Source organism: Salmo salar, chromosome ssa13, assembly GCF_905237065.1.
Source record: "Salmo salar chromosome ssa13, Ssal_v3.1, whole genome shotgun sequence".
NCBI lineage: Eukaryota > Metazoa > Chordata > Actinopteri > Salmoniformes > Salmonidae > Salmo > Salmo salar.
The window spans coordinates 106,303,370-106,331,163 of record NC_059454.1 but is presented as its reverse complement, the minus strand read 5'-3'; the positions used below and the strand labels follow the sequence as shown (position 1 = coordinate 106,331,163).

The window sequence follows — 27,794 nt, the reverse complement described above, 5'->3', positions numbered from 1 at the left end:
AATCTAAATAAGGTTCAGGTGTGCAGCAGGGGGGTTTGGGGAGGGGGTGGTCTGCTCTGTCTGTTTCAATAGGCTAGAATCTGATGTATGCCATTAGCAATCGGTCGTAAATTTCATTTGGGTGTGGCTTATGATGATTTCCTATCTAGATGTTCAAAACAGTACTGTATTGCATATGGTTCTATATCATAATGTAACATTTTTTAAGTGGGTTATGTAAGGACCTTGATTTCAATATTCTTCTTTGTGCAACACGAGTGCCTACTGTTGGCAATATTTGATTTCCTCCGAATTCACTGGGTTTTGGCAACGCGTTTCATTGCCACTTCGTTTGTCCTTCGTTACGTTCCGTTGTGAGTCTGGAAAAAATGGCGATACACCAGTGAGCCACGTTGGTATTTTGATAACATTTTTATAATATAGATATTGCTTTTAACACCGAAAATGAATAAAATATTGTCGGGTCGACACAGCAACAAATTGCCAACCAATCTGCCGCAATTGCAGAACCTGATCAAGAGAGATCCACAGTCGTACACGGAAGAAGTGAGTGTATAAAACGTAGCTAGGTAACGCATGCCAACTAGCTAACGTTAGTTTGACTAATAAACAAACTTGTTGGCTAACTTGCTAGTTATCTGCTTTACATTTAACTAACATTAGAAAGCGAGCTATGTTGTGGGATCAATTAATGATGTCATGAATCATATAACTATATTGCTAACGTTAATTAGCTATACATTACTATATTGGATTGCATTACTATATAGCTAACGCTAGCTAGCCAGCTAGCTAAACTAGCTAACTAGTTATATCTTAGGCCAATTTTAGACACCATTTATTAATTATCTAATGTATTAATAAACTGTGTCTGATGGCTGTCAATAGCGACACAGCTTGCGAGATATCGCCCAACCCGTTGTTGTACATCTTTTAGCAGCATGTGTCCCGCGTTGGGCCGTATGTTTTCCGTAGACGGTTTTGACGTAGCCTCTGGATCTGCATGTCTTTGATTGATGTGCATTCCGGATAATATACTCGTGTCCCCCATGAACCGGCTCGTACATATAACGCATCCTCCATTCAGGCTTTAAAGGCATAGCTTTAATGGCGAGCCCCCGGGGGACGACGACAGGGAAAATGTGCACAATCTTAATAAAACACAATTTTCCATCACATTTTCGGAAAACTTAAGTTAAACACCCTTGGCTGAATGCGGCAATAGTGTGCAACTGCAGTCCGCAATTCGGGGTGTTCCTACAGTCGTGACCAAAAGTTATGAGAATGACACAAATATTAATTTTCACAAAGTCTGCTTCCTCAGTGTCTTTAGATATTTTTGGCTGATGTTACTATGGAATATGGAAGTATAATTACAAGCATTTCATAAGTGTCAAAGGCTTTTATTGACAATTACATGAAGTTGATGCAAAGAGTCAATATTTGCAGTGTTGACCCTTCTTTTTCAAGACCTCTGCAATCCGCCCTGGCATGCTGTCAATTAACTTCCTGACTGATGGCAGCCCATTCTTGCGTAATCAATGCTTGGAGTTTGTCAGAATTTGTGGGTTTTTGTTTGTCCACCTGCCTCTTGAGGATTGACCACAAGTTCTCAATGGGATTAAGGTCTGGGGAGTTTCCTGGCCATGGACCCAAAATATCAATGTTTTGTTCCCCGAGCCACTTAGTTATCACTTTTGCCTTATGGCAAGGTGCTCCATCATGCTGGAAAAGGCATTGTTCGTCACCAAACTGTTCCTGGATGGTTGGGAGAAGTTGCTCTCGGAGGATGTGTTGGTACCATTCTTTATTCATGGCTGTGTTCTTAGGCAAAATTGTGAGTGAGCCCACTCCCTTGGCTGAGAAGCAACCCCACACATGAATGGTCTCAGGATGCTTTACTGTTGGCATGACACAGGACTGATGGTAGCGCTCACCATGTCTTCTCTGGACAAGCTTTTTTCCAGATGCCCCAAACAATCAGAAAGGGGATTCATCAGAGAAAATGACTTTACCCCAGTAGTCCAATCCCTGTACCTTTTGCAGAATATCAGTCTGTCCCTGATGTTTTTCCTGGAGAGAAGTGGCTTCTTTGCTGCCCTTCTTGACACAAGGCCATCATCCAAAAGTCTTTGCCTCACTGTGTGTGCAGATGCACTCACACCTGCCTGTTGCCATTCCTGAGCAAGCGCTGTACTGGTGGTGCCCTGATCCTGCAGCTGAATTTTAAGAGATTTTATTTTACCAGGGAAGTTGACTGAGAACACATTCTCATTTACAGCAACAACCTGGGGAATAGTTACAGGGGAGAGGAGGGGGATGAATGAGCCAATTGTAAGCTGGGGATGATTAGGTGGCCGTGATGAGGAAAGGGTGCATCCTACTGGCCCTCCAACACCACTTCCAGCAGCATCTGGTCTCCCATCCAGGGACTGACCAGGACCAACCCTGCTTAGCTTCAGAAGCAAGCCAGCAGTGGGATGCAGGGTGGTTTGCTGCTGGCTGATAGATGGTCCTGGCGCTTGCTGGACCTTCTTGGGTGCCCTGAAGCCTTCTTCACAACAATTGAACCGCTCTCCTTGAAGTTCTAGATGATCCGATAAATGGTTGATTTAGGTGCAATCTTACTGGCAGCAACATCCTTGCATGTGAAGCCCTTTTTCTGCAAAGCAATGATGACGCACGTGTTTCCTTGCAGGTAACCATGCTTGACAGAGGAAGAACAATGATTCCAAGCACCACCCTCCTTTTGAAGCTTCCAGTCTGTTATTCGAACTCAATCAGCATGACAGAATGATCTCCAGCCTTGTCCTCGTCAACACTCACACCTGTGTTAACGAGAGAATCACTGACATGATGTCAGCTGGTCCTTTTGTGGCAGGGCTGAAATGCAGTGGAAATGTTTTTGGGGGATTCAGTTCATTTGCATGGCAAAGAGGGACTTTGCTATTAATTGCAATTCATCGGATCACTCTTCATAACATTCTGGAGTATATGCAAATTGCCATCATACAAATCTTATCAAATCTTTTGGCCACGACTGTACATGTGGACATTCCAGGAACACCCCCTCAAAAGTAGAGGTTGACCGATTATGATTTTTCAACACCGATACCGATTATTGGAGAACCCCCCCAAAAAAACCCGATGCCGATTAATCGGCCGATTTTTGTTATTTTTTTCCTTTTTATTTGTAATAATGACAATTACAACAATACTGAGTGAACACTTATTTTAACTTAATATAATACATCAATAAAATCAATTAAGCCTCAAATAAATAATGAAACATGTTCAATTTGGTTTCAATAATGCAAAAATAAAGTGTTGGAGAAGAAAGTAAAAGTGCATTATGTGCCATGTAAGAAAGCTAACATTTAAGTTCCTTGCTCAGAACATGAGAACATATGAAAGCTGGTGGTTCCTTTTAACATGAGTCTTCAATATTCCCAGGTAAGAAGTTTTAGGTTGTAGTTATTATAGGAATTATAGGACTATTTCTCTCTATACGATTTGTATTTCATATACCTTTGACTATTGGATGTTCTTATAGGCATTTTAGTATTGCCAGTGTAACAGTATAGCTTCTGTCCCTCTCCTCGCTCCTACCTGGGCTCAAACCAGGAACACACCGACAACAGCCACCCTCAAAGCAGCGTTACCCATGCAGAGCAAGGGGAAAAATTACTCCAAGTCTCAGAGCGAGTGATGTTTGAAAAGCTATTAGCGCGCACCCACTAACTAGCTAGCCATTTCACATCAGTTACACCAGCCTCACCTTGGGAGTTGACAGGCTTGAAGTCATAAACAGCGCAATTCATTGCGAAGAGCTGCTGGCAAAACGCAGTAAAGTGGTGTTTGAATGAATGCTTACGAGCCTGCTGCTGCCTACCATCGCTCAGTCAGACTGCTCTATCAAATCATAGACTAAATTATAACATAATAACACACAGAAATACGATCCTTAGGTCATTAATATGGTCGAATCCGGAAACTATCACGTTTATTCTTTCAGTGAAATACGGAACCGTTCTGTATTTTATTTAATGGGGGGCATCCATAAGTCTAAATATTCCTGTTACATCGCACAACCTACAATGTTATTTCATAGTTACGTAAAATTCTGGCAAATTAGTTCGCAACGAGCCAGGCGGCCCAAACTGTTGCATATACCCTGACTCTGCGTGCAATGAACGGAAGAGAAGTGACACAATTTCACCTGGTTAATATTGCCTGCTAACCTGGATTTCTTTTAGCTAAATATGCAGGTTTAAAAATATATACTTCTGTGTATTGATTTTAAGAAAGGCATTGATGTTTATGGTTAGGTACAGTCGTGCAATGATTGTGCTTTTTTTCGCAAATCGCTTTTATTAAATCATCCCCCGTTTGGCGAAGTCGGCTGTCTTTGTTAGGAAGAAATAGTCTTCACACAGTTTGCAACAAGCCAGGCGGCCCAAACTGCTGCATATACCCTGAATCTGTTTGCAAGAGGTGACACATTTTCCCTAGTTAAAATAAATTCATGTTAGCAGGCAATATTAACTAAATATGCAGGTTTAAAAATATATACTTGTATATTGATTTTAAGAAAGACATTGATGTTTATGGTTAGGTACACATCGGAGCAAAGACAGTCCTTTTTCGCGAATGCGAACCACATCGATTATATGCAACGCGTGACAGGCTAGATAAACTAGTAATATCATCAACCATGTGTAGTTAACCAGTGATTATGATTGATTTATTGTTTTTTAATGCTAGCTAGCAACTTACCTTGGCTTCTTACTGCATTCGCGTAACAGGCAGGCTCCTCGTGGAGTGCAATGTAAAGCAGGTGGTTAGAGCGTTGGACTAGTTAACCGTAAGGTTGCAAGATTGAATCCCCAAGCTGACAAGGTAAAAATCTGTCGTTCTGCCCCTGAACAAGGCAGTTAACCCACCGTTCCTAGGCCGTCATTGAAAATAAGAATGTGTTCTTAACTGACTTGCCTAGTTAAATAAAGGTCTAAAAAATATATATATAAAAAACTAATTCGGCAAATCGGTGGGCAAAAATACCAATTACCGATTGTTATGAAAACTTGAAATCGGCCCTAATTAATCGGCCATTCCGATTAATCGGTCGACCTCTACTCAAAAGACACTGTAATTTGCTCCCGCCTGCGGAACACATGCCCTCCGTTTATAACAGAATTGTGGGAAAACCGTTCCCTGCAGGCGGGCAAAGGACACTGTCTACTGGTCGCCCCCGCTAGCACAGCAGGCCAAGGCAACACCGTGTACTAGCTAGGTTGATCGTTGGGCTCCCAAGTGGCGCAGTGGTTTAAGACACTGCATGTCACTGCAGTACCTGGTTTGAATCTGCATCACATCTGGTCCCATAGGGTGGCGCACAATTGGCCCAGCGTCGTCCGGGTTTGGCCGTCATTGTAAATAAGAATTTGTTCTTAACTGACTTGCCTAGTTTAAATAAAGGTTAATTCAATTCAAATGTAATTAATTAAATATAAATAGTTAGCTAGCACACTGTCGCTCCCGGTTGCTGTGTACCAGAGTCCTCCTTAGAACTAGCTGGCTACGCTAGCACACAGTCCCTCGCTGTCGCCTGCCGAACACGCACAGTGCCCGACAGGCGGGGGGGAAGGACACTGTCTACTGGTGTAAGGCTACCGTTGTTGCTCCTGCCCCTCCTTCTGTGGTGGTTGTAACATGTAGGCTCAGCTTCCCCGAACAGTCCCATGTTGAACAAACTTCATGTCTACTTTACCTGTTGTCTGCTGATTTTGCCCCTATGTCAGAGGTAATCTGATACAAAATATCCACAGGGAAGCGTTATCAACATAACCTTCCATATGCTGGTCTGTATGTTGTTTTTATTTTCAATACTGACACAATTCGCACATGACAAACACTTAGACGAAATGGCAGAGCCTAACCGAACCACAGAGGCTAGTTCTGATGGAAACGTTATCATTTGCATCGCCAAGCAGTGCCCAAGAAAATATTAAATCCAATTATTTAATGCTACCACCCCCTCCAAATCAAAACAAACAGATTCTAATCACACACCTGTTGGTGTTTCACACCTGCTTGTCTGTCTAATCAGCCTCGCAATACATTCAGCAACATGCTGCTGCAGACAGGAAGTAGAATGGAGCGTGTGAGCGCAAACATTGACATCCATGTTTGGTTTTTATTTGGAGGGGGTGATGTTGGCATCAAACACTTGGATTTAATGCTGTCTTGGGAACTGCTCGTCGACGCAAACGACAATGTTTCCATCAGAACTATCTACCAATTACGGATACCTTCCAACGTGGGACACATGCTGACAAAACGGGTACAGCAACGAGTCGGGCAAAATACTCACAAGCTATCGCTATGGAATAAGCGAAGACTGAACATTACTGTTAAAATAACTGAACATACTGTATACGTGATGAAGACTTTCGTAGGCCTGGTTACATATTTTATACAGTCAGTGACTATTTAGCTAGCTATGTCATTGCTTAGTAGTAATACATCAGACTGTAATACCGCGCTGGTTATAAGGACGAAATCAGCGGACAACAAGTGGAGTAAATTCAGATTAAGTTTACTCAACATTCTTCTGATTTATAAAGGGACTGTTCAGAATTTTGGACCCTATATATTAGAGACGAGAGTGGACGCGTATCTAGTCCAAACTCTGAATCGGGAGAGGCTCGCTATGTCAGTTCCTGCTGATTTTGATTACGTATTTTTCACGAAGATCGTCTTTAATTTCTCATCTACAGTTCCTGCAACAATATCGACACTACCAGTCCAATGTCCAGATCTTCCAACTCCAGCCAGACAAACCCAACAAGGAGCTGTCAGACCTGGTCATGTTCCTCGCTCAGGTACGATCATCACTCTCAAATCTAGTCCTATAAATACTATGCCAAATTCATTATATTAATAATCATTTGTGTGTGTGTATATATATATATATATATATATTAAAACAGAAACGTAAATATAAATGTCACATGAGTACCGTTGCTATCTCAAATCAGGAAATGTCTGTAGGCCTGCTGTATTTCTGGATCTTATTGGAAAACCATAAGCTGTCCATTTATTTATAGATCGCCAACTGTAGACACAAGTACCCTGCTAAACGTTAATCCTGATGGGAAGCTATGAAGCTAAATCCACTATTGTCCTGTTCCAGGTTGGACACTGCTATCTGCAGCAACTTGCCTCCTTCCCTCAGGAGTTGTCGGAGCTCCTTATGAATCATCACACAGTCCTCGAGCCTGATCTACGGATGGTAAGAGAACATATCATCAACAGATATTTTCTCACCCTTGTCAGCTGTTAAAAATAGGTGTATTTAATGTGTTGTTTTTGTTGTGTGTTTGTCACTCGCTCAGACATTCTGCAAAGCCCTGATTCTGCTGAGGAACAAAGATCTGATTAACCCCACCGGTCTTCTCGAGCTGTTCTTTGAGTTGCTGCGCTGTCACGACAAGCTCCTCAGGAAGGTGAGCCCGGAGTGTGTCTGTCTCTCTGCACCCCGGTATTGTTATTCCATTTCTATGGTCTGTCTGTCTGCAGTGTGAGTCACGGTCTGCCTCTCGCTTAGTCTCCTGTTCATCTCTTCCCAGACGCTGTACTCGCACATTGTCCATGACATCAAAAACATCAACTCCAAACACAAGAACAACAAAGTCAACACAACATTACAGAACTTCATGTACACCATGCTGAGAGACAGCAATCCTCTAGCAGCCAAGATCTCGCTAGATGTCATGATTGAGTTGTACAAGAGGAACATCTGGTAAGTTACATGCCTTGGCTCTGTGCCTTGGTATCTTCAAAAACACGTCACCTGATATATATATCATTTTTGCTCCTTGTTTTCCGTTTACAGGAATGATGCCAAAACTGTTAACGTGATCACAACAGCATGTTTCTCCAAAGTCACAAAGATCCTCGTGGCAGGCATGAAGTTCTTCCTGGGCAAAGATGAAGATGAGAAGAGGGAGAGTGATTCTGAATCGGAGGCATGTGTACACCACATAGTGGAGGGGGGTGAACATTTTGATTTGATTGGAGGAGAGACTTCCTTGCTCTGTCAGGTCTAAGCCAGTCTCTTCTCTCCAGGAGGAAGGTCCGTCGGCTAGAGACCTGATGGTGAGGTACTCTACAGGGAGGAAGACATCGAAGAACAAGAAGAAGATGGAGAAGGCCATGAAGGTCCTTAAGGTACGCTGAGAGTCCTGTGTTTTGTATTATTTTACTGATAAGATAAGACTTTACCTGGCAATTGTTTTTGTTGGTTGGTTGTTCGTTAATGAATCTTAACTTGATGATTCACAGAAACATAAGAAGAAGAAGAAGGTAGAGGTTTTCAATTTCTCTGCCATCCACTTGATTCATGATCCTCAAGGTATGTATGGTCACCCTCAAAAGCACACGCTGATAAACTAAACTATATCTGGAACTTATTTTATGTCGCTCTACTCTGGTTTTCCTAAGAAATATGACATTGCTTTGCACAGATTTTTCAGAGAAGCTACTAAAGCAGTTGGAAGACTCTAACGAGCGTTTTGAGGTGAAGATCATGATGATGGAACTAATATCCCGACTGGTTGGGATTCATGAGGTAAGAAAATGATATGAAATTGTATGAACAGTGCAATTATTCTACAATGTAAAAACAAAATGGACATTCACGTTGTTATTTCTATTCTTCCCACAGCTCTTTCTCTTCAACTACTACCCCTTCGTTCAGCGGTTTATTCAGCCCCATCAAAGAGGTGAGCTCTAAGCAAGGGCACCTCTTGTAATTAAAACCTGCAAATCAAATTATGTCACATGCGCTGAATACAACCGCTGTAGGCCTTATCGTGAAATGCTTACTTACAAGCCCTTAACCAACAATGCAGTTTTAAGAAAATAGAGTTTAGAAAATATTTACTAAATAAACTAAAATAAAAAAATATATAAAGTAACACAATAAAATAACAATAATGGGGCTATATACCGGGGGTACTGGTGCTGAGTCAATGTGGGGGGTACAGGTTAGTCGAGTGAAGAGTGACTATGCATGGATAATAAACAGCGAATAGCAGAAGTGTAAAACAATGGGGGGTGGCCACCAAGGAACTTGAAACTGTTCAGCCCTCCTTTTCCAGTAGTCCACGATCATCATCTTTGTTTACGTTGAGGGGGAGGTTGTTGTCCTGGCAACACACTGCCAGGTCTCTGACCTCCTCCCTATAGGCTGTCTCGTTGTTGTCTGTGATCAGGCCTACCACTGTTGGGTCATCAGCAAATTGAATGATGGTGTTGGAGTCGTGCCTGGCCATGCAGTCATGGGTGAACAGGGAGTACAGGAGGGGACTGAGCACGCACCGCTGAGGGGCCCCTGTGTTGAGGATCAGCATGGCGGCTGTGTTGTTACCTACCCTTCACCACCTGGGGCCGGCCCGTCAGGAAGTCCAGGATCCAGTTGCAGAGGGAGGTGTTTAGTCCCAGGGTTCTTAGCTTAGTGATGAGCTTTGTGGGCACTGAGCTGTAGTCAATGAACATCATTCTCACATGGGTGTTCCTTTTGTCCATGTGGGAAAGGGCAGTGTGGAGTGTGATTGAGATTGCGTCATCCTTGGATCTATTGCGGCGGTATGCTAATTGGAGTGGGTCTAGTGTTTCCGGGATGATGGTGTTAATGTGAGCCATGACCAGCCTTTCAAAGCACTTCATGGCTACTGATGTGAGTGCTACTGGGCGGTAATCATTTAGGCAGGTTACCTTCACTTTCTTGGGCATAGGGACTATGGTGGTCTGCTTGAAACGTGTAGGTATTACCGACTCGGTCAGGGAGAGGTTGAAAATGTCAGTGAAGACTGTACAGCGGTTTTTTTCAGGCCCATCAAAGAGATATGTTCTAAGAAAGGGCTCAGCTTGTCATTAAAAACAAGCGTGCAATTAGTCATGTTGCGTTTTTAATAGAACTTGAGTTGAAAATAATATTTGTGTTATTTTTTTCTTCTCCAGAGGTCACCAAGATTCTCCTGTGTGCTGCCCAGTCCTCCCATCAACTAGTTCCACCTGAGATCATCCAGCCTGTCATCATGACCATAGCCAATAACTTTGTGACAGACAGAAACTCGGGAGAGGTGATGTGTGTTGGGTAAGGGAGTCACTCACACCTATGATTCCTCTGTAACCTGGTTGGATGGCCATTGTAAAGTCATTCACCTTCTGCATTGTGATTGTTACCATGGATACTGTATATAACACTGTTATATACAGTTGAGATTTGTACAGCATCAGTTATTGGTTAATAACATGGATATATAGAGTAACAGAGTGTGGGACTTGCTTTGTACAGCATCAATGCCATCAAGGAGGTGGCAGCTCGTTGTCCCCTAGCCATCACAGAAGAGCTGCTCCAGGACCTGGCTCAGTACAAGATGCACAAAGACAAGAGTAAGTAGTCTGTCCTTACAGGAAGCAGTCTGTCCTTACAGTAGTAGGCTAACATGTCTGTTTTGAATCTTTTTTCTCTTTAACCATGTGGCTACAAGAGATTATTCATCACGTGTCATAATTAAAACAATTCAAAGGGTTTCAATGAGGGTTATTAAAATGTCATTTTTAGATGTGATGATGTCTGCCAGAGGACTCATTCAGCTCTTCAGAAGCCTGGATCCAAAGATGCTGCATAAGAGAGACAGGGTATGTTGCTGAGACCAATGTAACACACATTTAAAATGATCTCAACATCGTCATGTTTTTCCCTCCCTCGTTCTAAGGCCCATAAACTGGGTGGTTCCTCTATGTGGAAGTCCTCTCAGGGCTGAGGTATGCTAGGCTCCTCCTCTATGTGGAAGTCCCCTCAGGGCTGAGGTATGCTAGGCTCCTCCTCTATGTGGAAGTCCTCTCAGGGCTGAGGTATGCTAGGCTCCTCCTCTATGTGGAAGTCCTCTCAGGGCTGAGGTATGCTAGGCTCCTCCTCTATGTGGAAGTCCCCTCAGGGCTGAGGTATGCTAGGCTCCTCCTCTATGTGGAAGTCCTCTCAGGGCTGAGGTATGCTAGGCTCCTCCTCTATGTGGAAGTCCCCTCAGGGCTGAGGTATGCTAGGCTCCTCCTCTATGTGGAAGTCCCCTCAGGGCTGAGGTATGCTAGGCTCCTCCTCTATGTGGAAGTCCCCTCAGGGCTGAGGTATGCTAGGCTCCTCCTCTATGTGGAAGTCCCCTCAGGGCTGAGGTATGCTAGGCTCCTCCTCTATGTGGAAGTCCCCTCAGGGCTGAGGTATGCTAGGCTCCTCTATGTGGAAGTCCCCTCAGGGCTGAGGTATGCTAGGCTCCTCCTCTATGTGGAAGTCCCCTCAGGGCTGAGGTATGCTAGGCTCCTCCTCTATGTGGAAGTCCCCTCAGGGCTGAGGTATGCTAGGCTCCTCCTCTATGTGGAAGTCCTCTCAGGGCTGAGGTATGCTAGGCTCCTCTATGTGGAAGTCCCCTCAGGGCTGAGGTATGCTAGGCTCCTCCTCTATGTGGAAGTCCCCTCAGGGCTGGGGTATGCTAGGCTCCTCCTCTATGTGGAAGTCCCCTCAGGGCTGAGGTATGCTAGGCTCCTCCTCTATGTGGAAGTCCCCTCAGGGCTGAGGTATGCTAGGCTCCTCCTCTATGTGGAAGTCCCCTCAGGGCTGAGGTATGCTAGGCTCCTCCTCTATGTGGAAGTCCTCTCAGGGCTGAGGTATGCTAGGCTCCTCCTCTATGTGGAAGTCCCCTCAGGGCTGAGGTATGCTAGGCTCCTCCTCTGTGTGGAAGTCCCCTCAGGGCTGAGGTATGCTAGGCTCCTCCTCTATGTGGAAGTCCCCTCAGGGCTGAGGTATGCTAGGCTCCTCCTCTATGTGGAAGTCCCCTCAGGGCTGAGGTATGCTAGGCTCCTCCTCTGTGTGGAAGTCCCCTCAGGGCTGAGGTATGCTAGGCTCCTCCTCTGTGTGGAAGTCCCCTCAGGGCTGAGGTATGCTAGGCTCCTCCTATGTGGAAGTCCCCTCAGGGCTGAGGTATGCTAGGCTCCTCCTCTATGTGGAAGTCCCCTCAGGGCTGAGGTATGCTAGGCTCCTCCTCTATGTGGAAGTCCCCTCAGGGCTGAGGTATGCTAGGCTCCTCCTCTATGTGGAAGTCCCCTCAGGGCTGAGGTATGCTAGGCTCCTCCTCTATGTGGAAGTCCCCTCAGGGCTGAGGTATGCTAGGCTCCTCCTCTATGTGGAAGTCCTCTCAGGGCTGAGGTATGCTAGGCTCCTCCTCTATGTGGAAGTCCCCTCTTGGCTGAGGTATGCTAGGCTCCTCCTCTATGTGGAAGTCCTCTCTGGGCTGAGGTATGCTAGGCTCCTCCTCTGTGTGGAAGTCCCCTCAGGGCTGAGGTATGCTAGGCTCCTCCTCTGTGTGGAAGTCCTCTCAGGGCTGAGGTATGCTAGGCTCCTCCTCAATGTGGAAGTCCTCTCAGGGCTGAGGTATGCTAGGCTCCTCCTCCTCTATGTGGAAGTCCTCTCAGGGCCGAGGTATGCTAGGCTCCTCCTCTATGTGGAAGTCCCCTCAGGGCTGAGGTATGCTAGGCTCCTCCTCTGTGTGGAAGTCCCCTCAGGGCTGAGGTATGCTACGCTCCTCCTCTGTGTGGAAGTCCCCTCAGGGCTGAGGTATGCTAGGCTCCTCCTCAATGTGGAAGTCCCCTCAGGGCTGAGGTATGCTAGGCTCCTCCTCTATGTGGAAGTCCCCTCAGGGCTGAGGTATGCTAGGCTCCTCCTCTATGTGGAGGTCATCTCAGGGCTGAGGTATGCTAGGCTCCTCCTCTATATGGAAGTCCTCTCAGGGCTGAGGTATGCTAGGCTCCACCTCCTCCTCAATGTGGAAGTCCTCTCAGGGCTGAGGTATGCTAGGCTCCTCCTCTGTGTGGAAGTCCCCTCAGGGCTGAGGTATGCTAGGCTCCTCCTCTGTGTGGAAGTCCCCTCAGGGCTGAGGTATGCTAGGCTCCTGCTCCTCTGTGTGGAAGTCCTCTCAGGGCTGAGGTATGCTAGGCTCCTCCTCCTCTGTGTGGAAGTCCCCTCAGGGCTGAGGTATGCTAGGCTCCTCCTCCTCTGTGTGGAAGTCCCCTCAGGGCTGAGGTATGCTAGGCTCCTCCTCCTCTGTGTGGAAGTCCCCTCAGGGCTGAGGTATGCTAGGCTCCTCCTCTGTGTGGAAGTCCCCTCAGGGCTGAGGTATGCTAGGTGGTTCCTCTGTGTGGAAGTCCCCTCAGGGCTGAGGTATGCTAGGTGGTTCCTCTGTGTGGAAGTCCCCTCAGGGCTGAGGTATGCTAGGCTCCTCCTCTATGTGGAAGTCCCCTCAGGGCTGAGGTGCTGTGAAATGTCATGGAGGCTGTGCTAACTGATAACTTAACCATTGCGTTGTTTTACTAGGGTCGACCCACAGAGTTGTCTACCGAGGCTAAGATCCAGGACTATGGCGAGATGGAGGCCAAGACCTACATCCCTGGAGCAGAGGTTCTGGAGGTGGAGGAGAAAGAGGAGGGAGAAGATGGGGATGGTGGTAAGGATTGGATCGTGTATAGTCATTATTATAGAACTGGAAACATCTACTTGTTTAGTTTTTGCTGCAAGGACCCTCATTTTGGATTTATCAAGGACTGTATTTCCAAGATAAAATAGATGATATTCTGTGTGGGAAAATAGGTTTAAATATCGATTGTTTGATCATTTCTTCCTCTGCATTTCCTCTTCATCTCTAGATGGCTGGGAGAGTGCCAGCAGTATCAGTGGTGATGATGATGATGACGGAGAATGGATCAATGTTCACCACTCCTCTGATGAAGACACCGCAGAAATGGTATGGTTCTGCATCAACCCCATGTCCATTAGGTCTTCTGGGATGGTGACCTGATTTTGAAAAGCTGGGCTGGCTCGTGTTCAATTGAGCAACACTGTAGCAAAACAATTTGAATCAGAAAACTAAAATGAGCACTTCTTATTGGACAGGTTCAGGTTGTCCCTCCCTGTTTCTGTCCGTTTTCTGCCATTTGGTGCTGAATGAACACTTCCCTGGTGCTTAGTGTTTCTGATTGGTGAAATAAGGTGTTTTTATTGGTGAATAACATGTTCTGATTGGTGAAATAAGGTGTTCTTATTGGTGAATAACATGTTCTGATTGGTGAATAAGGTGTTCTTATTGGTGAATAAGGTGTTCTTATTGGTGAATAACGTGTTCTTATTGGTGAATAAGGTGTTCTTATTGGTGAATAAGGTGTTCTTATTGGTGAATAAGGTGTTCTTATTGGTGAATAAGGTGTTCTTATTGGTGAATAACATGTTCTTATTGGTGAATAACATGTTCTTATTGGTGAATAAGGTGTTCTTATTGGTGAATAAGGTGTTCTTATTGGTGAATAAGGTGTTCTTATTGGTGAATAAGGTGTTCTTATTGGTGAATAAGGTGTTCTTATTGGTGAATAAGGTGTTCTTATTGGTGAATAAGGTGTTCTGATTGGTGAATAAGGTGTTCTTATTGGTGAATAAGGTGTTCTGATTGGTGAATAAGGTGTTCTTATTGGTGAATAAGGTGTTCTGATTGGTGAATAAGGTGTTCTGATTGGTGAATAAGGTGTTCTTATTGGTGAATAACGTGTTCTGATTGGTGAATAACATGTTCTGATTGGTGAATAACGTGTTCTGATTGGTGAATAAGGTGTTCTGATTGGTGAATAAGGTGTTCTTATTGGTGAATAACGTGTTCTGATTGGTGAATAAGGTGTTCTGATTGGTGAATAAGGTGTTCTGATTGGTGAATAAGGTGTTCTGATTGGTGAATAAGGTGTTCTGATTGGTGAATAACGTGTTCTTATTGGTGAATAACGTGTTCTGATTGGTGAATAACGTCTCCTCATTGGTAATTGTGTATCACCCAGGCTGAGAAGCTGAAGAGTATGGATCCAGAGGAGAGGAAGGCCAAGGCATCAGCGGTCAGCTCCAGTCGACTCCTCACTCAGGACGACTTCAAAAAGATCCGTCTGGCTCAGATGGCTAAAGAGGTCAACGCTGCCCCGGGCAAGGGACAGAAGAGGAAGATGGTTGAAGATGATGATGATGGTGAAAGGTCAGTCTTGTTTTTCTTGTTATTTTACCTCCAGCTCCTATGATTCATATAATTCAAAACAGGGCTGACTTTTTGTTACAGTGATGGTTGTGGATCCATGTTTTTCCTGATGGGAATATCTTATTTAAAATGCATTGATGCTGCATTTAGACGAAAGGCGCAAAAACCGTCATACCAGTTGGTATAACGGGACAGAAACCGTCATACCAGTTGGTATAACGGGACAGAAACCGTCATACCAGTTGGTATAACGGGACAAGAAGGCAAGGAAGGAGGGTGACGACAAAAGCAAGCCAGCACGACGGTATGCGTTGCTATGGTGATATCCGTAAACAAACAGTGCAAATGAACATCCGGTAGAAAACAACGCTACGGCAAAAGTTGTAATATTTTAACTCTGGCGGCAAGTCCCGTATACCGTGACGGCTAGGGCTAACCCCATTTAGTCGACCGGTCGATTGTTTGGTCGATAGTTGGTCGACCAAGATTTTTTGGAGTCGAGTAGTAGCAACAAAAAATGAAAACCGTGGTGACCAAGACACCTGTCTGAGTGGACTGATCCAGGCCGTGGGGATGGCACTGTCCATCACTCAGACATTTGCTACTGAAATTGTACATGGTTATATTACATAAGATCAATGGTGCAACACTAATAAAAATACTAATATTTTATAGCAAATGAGCTTTCTCCCGCGTTGGATAGCGGTTGCTGTCCGTGGTTCTGAAACATCAATAAGCTGTGGATTTGGTGCCTTTTTCCTAGACCATGTTGCTATGTGCATAATAGCAAAGTTACCTAGCATATTGGTGTTGAGAACAATGGGGTGGAGGCAGCAGCGGAGTTAGGAGATGAGAAAATAGCCTTGGCCTTAATTGTCTAAGAAAAGAGAGGAGAGGGGAAACCCCAACTTAATTAGGCCTATAATCAATAGCCTATAATCAATAGCCTATAATCAATAGCCTATTATCAATAGCCTAACTGTTAGGTGTGCCTGGCTTTATAAAGTGCATTCTGAAAGTATTCAGACCACTTCACTTTTCCCACATTTTGTTACGTAACAGCCTTATTCTAACATTGATCAAATAAATGTCTCATCAATCTACACACAATACCCCATAATAACAAAGTAAAATCAGGTTTTTAGACATTTTTGCAAATGTATTAAAAATAAATTACCTATCATATTTACATAAGTATTTACTCCCTTTACTCAGTACTTTGTTGAAGCACCTTTGGCAGCGATTACAGCCTTGGGTATGAAGCTACAAGCTTGGCACACCTGTATTTGGGGAGTTTCTCCCATTCTTCTCTACAGAGCCTCTCAAGCTCTGTCAGGTTGGATGGGGAGCGTCCCTGCACAGCTATTTTCAGGTCTCTCCAGAGATGTTCGATCGGGTTCAAGTCCGGGCTCTGGCTAGGCCACTTGAGGACATTCAGACTTGTCCTGAAGCCACTCATGCGTTGTCTTGGCTGTGTGCTTAGGGTTGTTGTCCTGTTGGAAGGTAAAGCTCCTGAGGTCCTGAGCACTCTGGAGCAGTTTTTCATCAAGGATCTCTGCTCTGTTCATCTTTCCGTCAATCCTGACTACTCTCCCTGCCGCTGAAAAACATCCCCACAACATGATGCTGCCACCACTATGCTTCACTGTATGGATGGTGGTCAGGTGATGAGCGGTGCCTGGTTTCCTCCAGACGTGACGAGTTAAATCTTGGTTTCATCAGACCAGAGAATCTTATTTCTCATGGTCAGAGTCCTTTAGCTGCCTTTTGCCAAACTCTAAGCGGGCTTTCATGTGCCTTTTACTGAGAAGTGGCTTCTACCATTAATGCCTGATTGGTGGAGTGCTGCAGAGATGGTTGTCCTTCTGGAAGGTTCTCCCATCTCCACAGAGGAACTCTGGAGCTCTGTCAGAGTGACCATCGGGTTCTTGGTCACCTCCCTGACCAAGGCCCTTCTCCCCCAATTGCTCAGTTTGGCCGGGCAGCCAGCTCTAGGAAGAGTCTTGGTGGTTCCAAACTTCTTCCATTTAAGAATGATGGAGGCCACTGTGTTCTTGAATACTGCAGAAATTTTTTGGTACCTTTCCCCAGATCTGTGCCTCGACACACAGTCATGTCTCAAAGCTCTATGGACAATTCCTTTGACCTCATGGTTTGGTTTTTGCTCTGACGTGCACTGTAATCTGTGAGACCTTATGGTGTACCTTTCCAAATCATGTCCAATCAGTAGAATTTACCACAGGTGGACTCCAATCAAGTTGTAGAAACATCTCAAGGATGATCAATGGAAACAGGATGCACCTGAGCTCAATTTAGAGTCTCATAGCAAAAGGTCTGAATACTTATGTAAATAAGGTATTTGTTTACATATATTTGCAAACATTTCTAAAAAAAACAGTTTTTGCTTCGTTATTATGGGGTATTGTGTGTAGATTGAGACATTTATTTTATCCATTTTTAGAACAAGGCTGTTACGTAACAAAACGTGTGAAAAGTGAAGGGGTCTGAATACTTTCCGAATGCACTGTATCTACAGAAATAAGACTGATCCTGCCTGTGTTGCCGGTGTTTGTTTAATAGCCTACTGATCCTGTGAGCTCCAAGCCTCACACAACCACAACATGTCAGATAAACAATTCCACAAATGTGTCTGTTTGTAATCTTTGCTTTGCTGGAACAGCCTCTCTGGAATTACTTATTTATTTAGTGTTGTTTACACTGTTCAAATTGTCTGAAATTATATTTATAATAATAACCTTCTTGATCTCCTTGTTATTATCATCATTATTATTATCATAAGTAAAATCATTATCATTAGTAGGCTTAGTATAGCAGTCTTGTATAACCACTATCGAGGTGTAGGCCTTAACTTCTCTAGGGTAGGGGGCAGTATTTTCACGGCCGGATGAAAAACGTACCCAAATTAAACTGCTTTACTGCTCGGGCCGAGGAACTAGAATATGCATATTATTAGTAGATTTGGATAGAAAACACTCTGAAGTTTCTAAAACTGTTTGAATGATGTCTGTGAGTATAACAGAACTCATATGGTAGGCAAAAACCTGAGAAAAATCTAACCAGGAAGTGAGAATTCTGGAGCTCCAGCCAAAATGCAACTGTTTGCGTATTTTCATTTTCCGAAAACTTAAACTGAGTTTACTTGACACTCTTTTTTTGCTCTGATAAGAAAGCTTTGATTTCCTACTGAATGGCCTAAAAGCATTCTGACATTGTTGTGCAGTAGTAGGTCATCAACAAGCCATTGGCCTCTCAAAAAGTTGATCCGTTTCATCATCGTTGTCATGACCTCAGAATACTATTTTCTCAGACTGGCACACAGGACAGATTGATAGATGATGCAGTGATATGATGTCAAGTCAAGGTGATACCTTCTTCCTATCATGGCTGGAGCTCCATCTGTGGTGATGAAGACCCCTGACTTCAGATCTCTCCCCCTTTTTGTCAGCATCTCTTCGACGGCATCATGGGATATCCTCTCCCTGTATGTGTGCTTCTAGATGTGTTAAGCCCAACAGCTCCTCACAGAATTCCTTCTTTGTTTGGTTATAAAATCTAACAAACACCAGAATCTGTGCATTATCAGTGTCGTCTGTTGATTCCTCCACAGCTAATGAAATGCTTTCTGAATAGCCTCTTTTTTAAGTTGTGAACTGAAATCTTTGGCTAATATTTCACTTCTCCTCATTGCTGTGGAATCTGACAGTGGGATCTGATCTTTTAACTTCAAACAACTTCACACACGCGTTCTTGTACCATCTCAGCGTCTGGAAACCCAAGGTATCCTCGGTGAGAACACTCCACTGCATGTTGTTGGTCTGTCGGGGTATTGACAAGGGCTTTGCTGGATCTCTCGTGTTGGGATTTGAGTTGCATTTTACATTTTACATTTTAGTCATTTAGCAGACGCTCTTATCCAGAGCGACTTACAGTAGTGGAGTTGGTTCATCTTGTTTGATCTGACCTCCATGTTCAGGGGATACGTCCGATCTAATTCACTATGTCTGGTGTCTTAATGACGCTTAACATTTGGCACTTTTCACCAGAGCTACAGACTCTCTGCATATCAGGCACATTGGTTTTGTGCTCGTTGAATAAATACTGTTCCTCCCACTCGTCTTTGAATATATGGTTTTCAGAGTCAACTTTTTTATTTTTTGTTGAACAAGCCATGTTAACAAAGATACAGGTAACGAAGCTCCTATCTGTGATATTTACAGTCGAACCGCGGTCAAATCTTTCTGATTCTTTCTGCCTGCTTGTACCAAGATTCCACAAAGGATGTTTGGATCAATGTGATTGGGTAAAACGCAGCCTCTTGTATTTGCATATAGTCACGCGATTGGATTAGACGGGGCGGTAGTAGAGGTGGCCGTTGCTTCGAGAAAGAGAAAAGGAGAGGTTGCTGAGTTAGAGGCCCCTGGACCCGGTTGATTTATTTTTAGACAGCTTTAAAACATATATTTTTTAAAGTGTGACTTTTCTATAAAAAAATGCTATTTTGTCCGGTCCAGATTGACCCTTCTCTGGGTCTGGACCCGGACCGCCAGTTGAGTTTGGTTGCCCTGTTGGTCACGTGCATGCCTTGCATACATGTGTCAAGTAAAGAGAACAAGGTTTTAGGGAATGTTTTTTTACCCCCTAAACAAATGAGGGATTTTGGGTAACAAAACTTTTCAGTCAGAAGTGGTTATGTATGTTACAGCTTCAGCAACACGGACAGCACAATAAACAGCACAATAAACACTGTTGATGTTCTCTGGTGGTCGTTGCAGCAGGGAGGAGAGGGAGTCAACGGGTGCAAGTTACAGTCACTCGCTGTCTTTTTTTCTCACACAGCACAGCAAGTCTGAGCCCAGCCTGGCACAAATCAATTGCGTTCAGACTCCCTTTAGTCTTCTGTGTGTCTTAATTATTTCATCAAACAGTGTGCTTAAAGCATCAGACAAGCTCAGTGCATATATATATAGTTGATTTGATTAAAACACAGGATGTGTCAATATAGGGGAAAAATACACTTTTTAGAATTTCGTCGAAAGAACACACGACTCTCGGGCGACCAAGATTTTTGATTTAGTCGCGGACAGCCCTAGTGGCGGCTGACGGCATTCACTGCCAGCCTCAATGGCATTTACCGTTGTGCTCTCATTGAAAACAATGAGATCCGGTTTGCTGTCTACCTCGTACCATCTAAATGCAGCATAAGTGTGATAAACAATCATGCAAACTGTTGAAAATATTTTAAGTGTGTGTGTGTGTGTGTGTGTGTGTGTGTGTGTGTGCGCGCATCTTAACTAATAATATGTCAAACCGTTTTCAGAGGGGAAATCCTTACCTTGAGAGACATTGAAAAGCTGCACAAGAAACCTAAGGCAGACAAGGAATCAAGACTGGCCACCGCACAGGTGACAATCTCAATCAAGAATGTGCTGAATTCTAATTATCGTATTCTTGGGATTTCAGCAGATCATGTGGCTTTGTTTTGATGGTAGGCTGGCCGCTCAGACAGGAAGGAGTTTGTGAAGAAGAGGAAGGAGAAGCTGAACCCGTTCGCTTCCACCAGCAACAAGGACAAGAAGAGGAACAAAGACTTCAGGATGATGAGACACAGTCGAAACGTACGGACCAAGAACAAGAGATCCTTCAGAGATAAACAGGTACATGAAGTTTTTTTTTTTGTGTTCAGCATAATTGGAAAATGTGTGTTTTTGTCAGTATTATTTATCTCGATGTTGTGTCTATTTCTCTCTCTCTCTCCATACAGATTGCTCTAAGAGATGCACTCATTAAGAGAAAGAAGCAATACAAATAGCAATGTCACTGTATGCCGTGGACTCTGATTCCTAAGGAAATGATGGCTTCCTTGAACTTGGGCTGTTATGAAGATGGGGAATGGTTCATTTTAACGTGGTCTGTTAAATCTTGCTGTCCTTTTTTTCTTAGGTAGTAGGCTGTAATCACACTGCCTTTTATTAAAAGATTTACCGTCAATCGTTTACCCCTTCTCCTATTTGCATTTTTGTTCAGTTTGCTTCATTTTTCCATACACCTTTTGATGTGAAGATTATGTTCCTGCCAACAAATGAAATGTAACTCCTCTAGATTGACATGATAGACAATAAATAAATGCAGACAGCATTTAAATGTCAAGATTTCCAGGACAAACACACATATATAATATACGGCCAGATCAGTCCACTTCATTACAATGTCACCTTCAACCCCTACAAGTAAAGACAGTTTTGAGTTGTTGTAATGCTTCTCTCAGCTGGAATTCATTCACACTTAACTGGTATTTAGAATTCAATCAAACATTCCTGTTCGTCTATTATGATGCACTTTTCTTTTACACTCGTAGAAGTCGCCCAGTTGGGCAGAGACTCGTAGAAGTCGCCCAGTCGGGCAGAGACTCGTAGAAGTCGCCCAGTCGGGCAGAGACTCGTAGAAGTCGCCCAGTCGGGCAGAGACTCGTAGAAGTCGCCCAGTCGGGCAGAGACTCGTAGAAGTCGCCCAGTCGGGCAGAGACTCGTAGAAGTCGCCCAGTCGGGCAGAGACTCGGAGAAGTCGCCCAGTCGGGCAGAGACTCGTAGAAGTCGCCCAGTCGGGCAGAGACTCGTAGAAGTCGCCCAGTCGGGCAGAGACTCGTAGAAGTCGCCCAGTCGGGCAGAGACTCGTAGAAGTCGCCCAGTCGGGCAGAGACTCGTAGAAGTCGCCCAGTCGGGCAGAGACTCGTAGAAGTCACCCAGTCGAAGTCACCCAGTCGGGCAGAGACTCGTAGAAGTCACCCAGTCGGGCAGAGACTCGTAGAAGTCACCCAGTCGGGCAGAGACTCGTAGAAGTCACCCAGTCGGGCAGAGACTCGTAGAAGTCACCCAGTCGGGCAGAGACTCGTAGAAGTCGCCCAGTCGGGCAGAGACTCGTAGAAGTCGCCCAGTCGGGCAGAGACTCGTAGAAGTCGCCCAGTCGGGCAGAGACTCGTAGAAGTCACCCAGTCGGGCAGAGACTCGTAGAAGTCACCCAGTCGGGCAGAGACTCGTAGAAGTCACCCAGTCGGGCAGAGACTCGTAGAAGTCACCCAGTCGGGCAGAGACTCGTAGAAGTCATCCAGTCGGGCAGAGACTCGTAGAAGTCACCCAGTTGGGCAGATGAGTTTCTTGCCAACTTCAGAGCAGAACAATATTACAGCGATATCCCAGGAGATGGATTTGTGTTTTGGATGACCATGACCCAAATGCACTTCAGCTCAGACGGATGGCCTGACATTCTCCTGTAGAATTCTCTGATACAGAGCAGAATTCATGGTTCCTTCTATTAAGGCAAGTCGTCCAGGTCCTGAGGCAGCAAAGCATCCCCAAACCATCAGACTACCACCACCATGCTTGACCGGTGGTATGAAGTTTTTACTGTGGAATTCAGTGTTTGGTTTTTGCAAGACATAATTGGATCCATCTTGTCCAAAAAGTTGGCTCAAGTTTGCCAAAAAGCACCTGGAAGATCAAGGCTCTTTGTAGAATGTTCTATGGACAGATGGGTCTTGCTGACCGAGGTAGTCTTGCCTCTGGGCTGTACCGTCGAGGCCATGGGCTATCCTGGTAGGGCTGCTGTACCAGTTTGGCGTCATGCCCCCTCACGGCCTACCTGCTGGTTCTGGGCTTCTCTGTACAGGCGGTGGCTATAAGCATCACGGGCTGCTGTCTTGGAGGAGTCATCGCCAACGTCATCAAATAATGGATGGATGGGGACATGGCCCTCCGGTTGTTGGGTTTACTTAGGTCCGCATCCCAAATGGCACCCTATTCCCTACATAGTGCACTACTTTTGACTAGGTCCCATAGGTCTCTGGTCAAAATGTAGTACACTATTAGATTTTAATTTTGTGAATTCTCAAATCAACTGTAAACAATACCTTGGTTCTAAAGGTAAACGTGATGTCATTCTGATGAGAGAAGATTCCACGGTAGCTCCATGAACATCTGGAAATGGGAAGGGACTTGATCCCAATGAATAATGCTCATTTACTTTAGTATAGTAATAAAGAGCTTATTAGAATAGGTTAGAATTGTGTTAGGTAGGTTAGATTCCAGCTGTTTACACATTTTGCTGGATAATGACTCGAAACAGTGCAGACGTTAAAACGGTCCAGTGTAAAGATTAACCCAGATGACGCTGATGGAATCGTCACATATATCCCATGATCCTCTAGTTCTCTGTGAACGTGTCTCGTCATTACAGGGTCATGGGCCGGTCATCCTGCTAGGCTAATCTTCTGTCTGTTGTTTTGGGTGTGTTATTTTGGGTCTGTTTTGTGTCTTGTTGTGGGTGTGTTGTTTTGGGTCTTGTTGTGGGTGTGTTGTTTTGTGTCTTGTTGTGGGTGTGTTGTTTTGTGTCTTGTTGTGGGTGTGTTGTTTTGTGTCTTGTTGTGGGTGTGTTGTTTTGTGTCTTGTTGTGGGTGTGTTGTTTTGTGTCTTGTTGTGGGTGTGTTGTTTTGTGTCTTGTTGTGGGTGTGTTGTTTTGGGTGTGTTGTTTTGGGTCTGTTTTGGGTGTGTTGTTGTGGGTGTTTTGTGTCTTGTTGTGGGTGTGTTGTTTTGTGTGTTTGTTGTTTTGTGTCTTGTTGTGGGTGTGTTGTTTTGGGTGTGTTGTTTTGGGTCTGTTTTGGGTGTGTTGTTTTGGGTCTGTTTTGTGTCTTGTTGTGGGTGTATTGTTGTGGGTGTGTTGTTTTGGGTGTGTTGTTTTGGGTCTGTTTTGTGTCTTGTTGTGGGTGTGTTGTTTTGTGTCTTGTTGTGGGTGTGTTGTTTTGTGTCTTGTTGTGGGTGTGTTGTTTTGTGTCTTGTTGTGGGTGTGTTGTTTTGTGTCTTGTTGTTTTGTGTGTGTTTTGTGTCTTGTTGTTTTGTGTTGTGTGTAGCATCACCATGACGAGTATCTCCACAGTAGGTGGTATGATGTCTCTGTGTCAGTAGGTGGTATGATGTGTCAGTAGGTGGTATGATGTCTCTGTGTCAGTAGGTGGTATGATATCTCTGTGTCAGTAGGTGGTATGATGTGTCAGTAGGTGGTATGATGTCTCTGTGTCAGTAGGTGGTATGATGTGTCAGTAGGTGGTATGATGTCTGTGTCAGTAGGTGGTATGATGTCTCTGTGTCAGTAGGTGGTATGATGTGTCAGTAGGTGGTATGATGTCTGTGTCAGTAGGTGGTATGATGTCTCTGTGTCAGTAGGTGGTATGATGTCTCTGTGTCAGTAGGTGGTATGATGTCTCTGTGTCAGTAGGTGTTATGATGTGTCTGTGTCAGTAGGTGGTATGATGTCTCTGTGTCAGTAGGTGGTATGATGTCTCTGTGTCAGTAGGTGGTATGATGTCTCTGTGTCAGTAGGTGGCATGATGTCTCTGTCAGTAGGTGGTATGATGTCTCTGTGTCAGTAGGTGGTATGATGTGTCAGTAGGTGGTATGATGTCTCTGTGTCAGTAGGTGGTATGATGTCTCTGTGTCAGTAGGTGGCATGATGTCTCTGTGTCAGTAGGTGGTATGATGTGTCAGTAGGTGGTATGATGTCTGTGTGTCAGTAGGTGGTATGATGTCTCTGTGTCAGTAGGTGGTATGATGTCTCTGTGTCAGTAGGTGGTATGATGTGTCAGTAGGTGGTATGATGTCTCTGTGTCAGTAGGTGGTATGATGTCTCTGTGTCAGTAGGTGGTATGATGTCTCTGTGTCAGTAGGTGGTATGATGTCTCTGTGTCAGTAGGTGGTATGATGTCTCTGTGTCAGTAGGTGGTGATGATGTCTCTGTGTCAGTAGGTGGTATGGACATGATGTCTCTGTGTCAGTAGGTGGTATGATGTCTCTGTGTCAGTAGGTGGCATGATGTCTCTGTGTCAGTAGGTGGTATGATGTCTCTGTGTCAGTAGGTGGTATGATGTCTCTGTGTCAGTAGGTGGTATGATGTCTCTGTGTCAGTAGGTGGTATGATGTCTTGTCAGTAGGTGGTATGATGTCTCTGTGTCAGTAGGTGGCATGACTGTGTCAGTAGGTGGCATGATGTCTCTGTGTCAGTAGGTGGCATGATGTCTCTGTGTCAGTAGGTGGTATGATGTGTCAGTAGGTGGTATGATGTGTCAGTAGGTGGTATGATGTCTGTGTGTCAGTAGGTGGTATGATGCCTCTGTGTCAGTAGGTGGTATGATGTCTCTGTGTCAGTAGGTGGTATGATGTGTCTGTGTCAGTAGGTGGTATGATGTCTCTGTGTCAGTAGGTGGTATGATGTCTCTGTCAGTAGGTGGTATGATGTCTCTGTGTCAGTAGGTGGTATGATGTCTCTGTGTCAGTAGGTGGTATGATTGTAGTAGGGGCATGATGTCTCTGTGTCAGTAGGTGGTATGGGCATGATGTCTCTGTGTCAGTAGGTGGTATGGGCAAGGCATGATGTCTCTGTGTCAGTAGGTGGTATGATGTCTCTGTGTCAGTAGGTGGTATGATGTCTCTGTGTCAGTAGGTGGTATGATGTCTCTGTGTCAGTAGGTGGTATGATGTCTCTGTGTCAGTAGGTGGTATGATGTGTCAGTAGGTGGTATGGACATGATGTCTCTGTGTCAGTAAGTGGCATGATGTCTCTGTGTCAGTAGGTGGTATGATGTCTCTGTGTCAGTAGGTGGTATGATGTCTCTGTGTCAGTAGGTGGTATGATGTGTCAGTAGGTGTATGTGTGTCAGTAGGTGGTATGATGTCTCTGTGTCAGTAGGTGGTATGATGCCTCTGTGTCAGTAGGTGGTATGATGTCTCTGTGTCAGTAGGTGGTATGATGTCTCTGTGTCAGTAGGTGGTATGATGTCTCTGTGTCAGTAGGTGGCATGATGTCTCTGTGTCAGTAGGTGGTATGATGTGTCAGTAGGTGGTATGATGTGTCAGTAGGTGGTATGATGTCTCTGTGTCAGTAGGTGGTATGATGCCTCTGTGTCAGTAGGTGGTATGATGTCTCTGTGTCAGTAGGTGGTATGATGTCTCTGTGTCAGTAGGTGGTATGATGTCTCTGTGTCAGTAGGTGGTATGATGTGTCAGTGTCAGTAGGTGGTATGATGTGTCTGTGTCAGTAGGTGGTATGATGTGTCAGTGTCAGTAGGTGGTATGATGTCTCTGTGTCAGTAGGTGGTATGATGTCTCTGTGTCAGTAGGTGGTATGATGTCTGTGTGTCAGTAGGTGGTATGATGTCTCTGTGTCAGTAGGTGGTATGATGTGTCAGTAGGTGGCATGATGTCTCTGTGTCAGTACGTGGTATGATGTGTCAGTAGGTGGTATGATGTCTCTGTGTCAGTAGGTGGTATGATGTGTCCGTAGGTGGCATGATGTCTCTGTGTCAGTAGGTGGCATGATGTCTCTGTGTCAGTAGGTGGTATGATGTGTCAGTAGGTGGTAGGACATGATGTCTCTGTGTCAGTAGGTGGCATGATGTCTCTGTGTCAGTAGGTGGCATGATGTCTCTGTGTCAGTAGGTGACATGATGTCTCTGTGTCAGTAGGTGGCAAGATGTCTGTGTCAGTAGGTGGTATGATGTGTCAGTAGGTGGCATGATGTGTCAGTAGGTGGTATGATGTCTCTGTGTCAGTAGGTGGTATGATGTCTCTGTGTCAGTAGGTGGTATGATGTCTCTGTGTCAGTAGGTGGTATGATGTCTCTGTGTCAGTAGGTGGTATGATGTGTCAGTAGGTGGTATGATGTCTCTGTGTCAGTAGGTGGCATGATGTCTCTGTGTCAGTAGGTGGTATGATGTGTCGTGTGTCAGTAGGTGGCATGATGTCTCTGTGTCAGTAGGTGGTATGAGTCTGTGTCAGTAGGTGGTATGAGTTTGTGTCAGTAGGTGGTATGATGTCTCTGTGTCAGTAGGTGGTATGATGTCTCTGTGTCAGTAGGTGGCATGATGTCTCTGTGTCAGTAGGTGGTATGATGTGTCAGTAGGTGGTATGATGTGTCAGTAGGTGGTATGATGTGTCAGTAGGTGGTATGATGTCTCTGTGTCAGTAGGTGGTATGATGTCTCTGTGTCAGTAGGTGGTATGATGTCTCTGTGTCAGTAGGTGGTATGATGTGTCTGTGTCAGTAGGTGGTATGATGTGTCAGTGTCAGTAGGTGGTATGATGTCTCTGTGTCAGTAGGTGGTATGATGTGTCAGTGTCAGTAGGTGGTATGATGTCTCTGTGTCAGTAGGTGGTATGATGTCTCTGTGTCAGTAGGTGGTATGATGTGTCAGTAGGTGGCATGATGTCTCTGTGTCAGTAGGTGGTATGATGTGTCAGTAGGTGGCATGATGTCTCTGTGTCAGTACGTGGTATGATGTGTCAGTAGGTGGTATGATGTCTCTGTGTCAGTAGGTGGTATGATGTGTCCGTAGGTGGCATGATGTCTCTGTGTCAGTAGGTGGCATGATGTCTCTGTGTCAGTAGGTGGTATGATGTGTCAGTAGGTGGTAAGGACATGATGTCTCTGTGTCAGTAGGTGGCATGATGTCTCTGTGTCAGTAGGTGGCATGATGTCTCTGTGTCAGTAGGTGGCATGATGTCTGTGTCAGTAGGTGGCATGATGTCTGTGTCAGTAGGTGGTATGATGTGTCAGTAGGTGGTATGATGTGTCAGTAGGTGGTATGAGTCTGTGTCAGTAGGTGGTATGA

The 27,794-nt window shown here is 44.8% G+C and overlaps 1 protein-coding gene across 1 annotated transcript; it reads left to right on the top strand.

The window, feature by feature from the left end:
* Positions 1-369: 369 nt before the first annotated feature.
* On the top strand, positions 370-21,138 carry sdad1 (SDA1 domain containing 1). Its single transcript, NM_001140453.1, is given in 19 exon segments — positions 370-546; positions 6,780-6,884; positions 7,196-7,294; positions 7,398-7,508; positions 7,632-7,804; positions 7,898-8,030; positions 8,131-8,232; positions 8,347-8,416; positions 8,529-8,632; positions 8,729-8,786; positions 10,027-10,162; positions 10,364-10,461; positions 10,634-10,710; positions 13,433-13,562; positions 13,762-13,859; positions 14,935-15,122; positions 20,461-20,545; positions 20,633-20,797; positions 20,905-21,138. Coding segments are annotated over 19 exon segments (2,082 nt in total). The 5' UTR covers positions 370-444; the 3' UTR covers positions 20,953-21,138.
* The last annotated feature ends 6,656 nt before the right edge of the window (positions 21,139-27,794 follow it).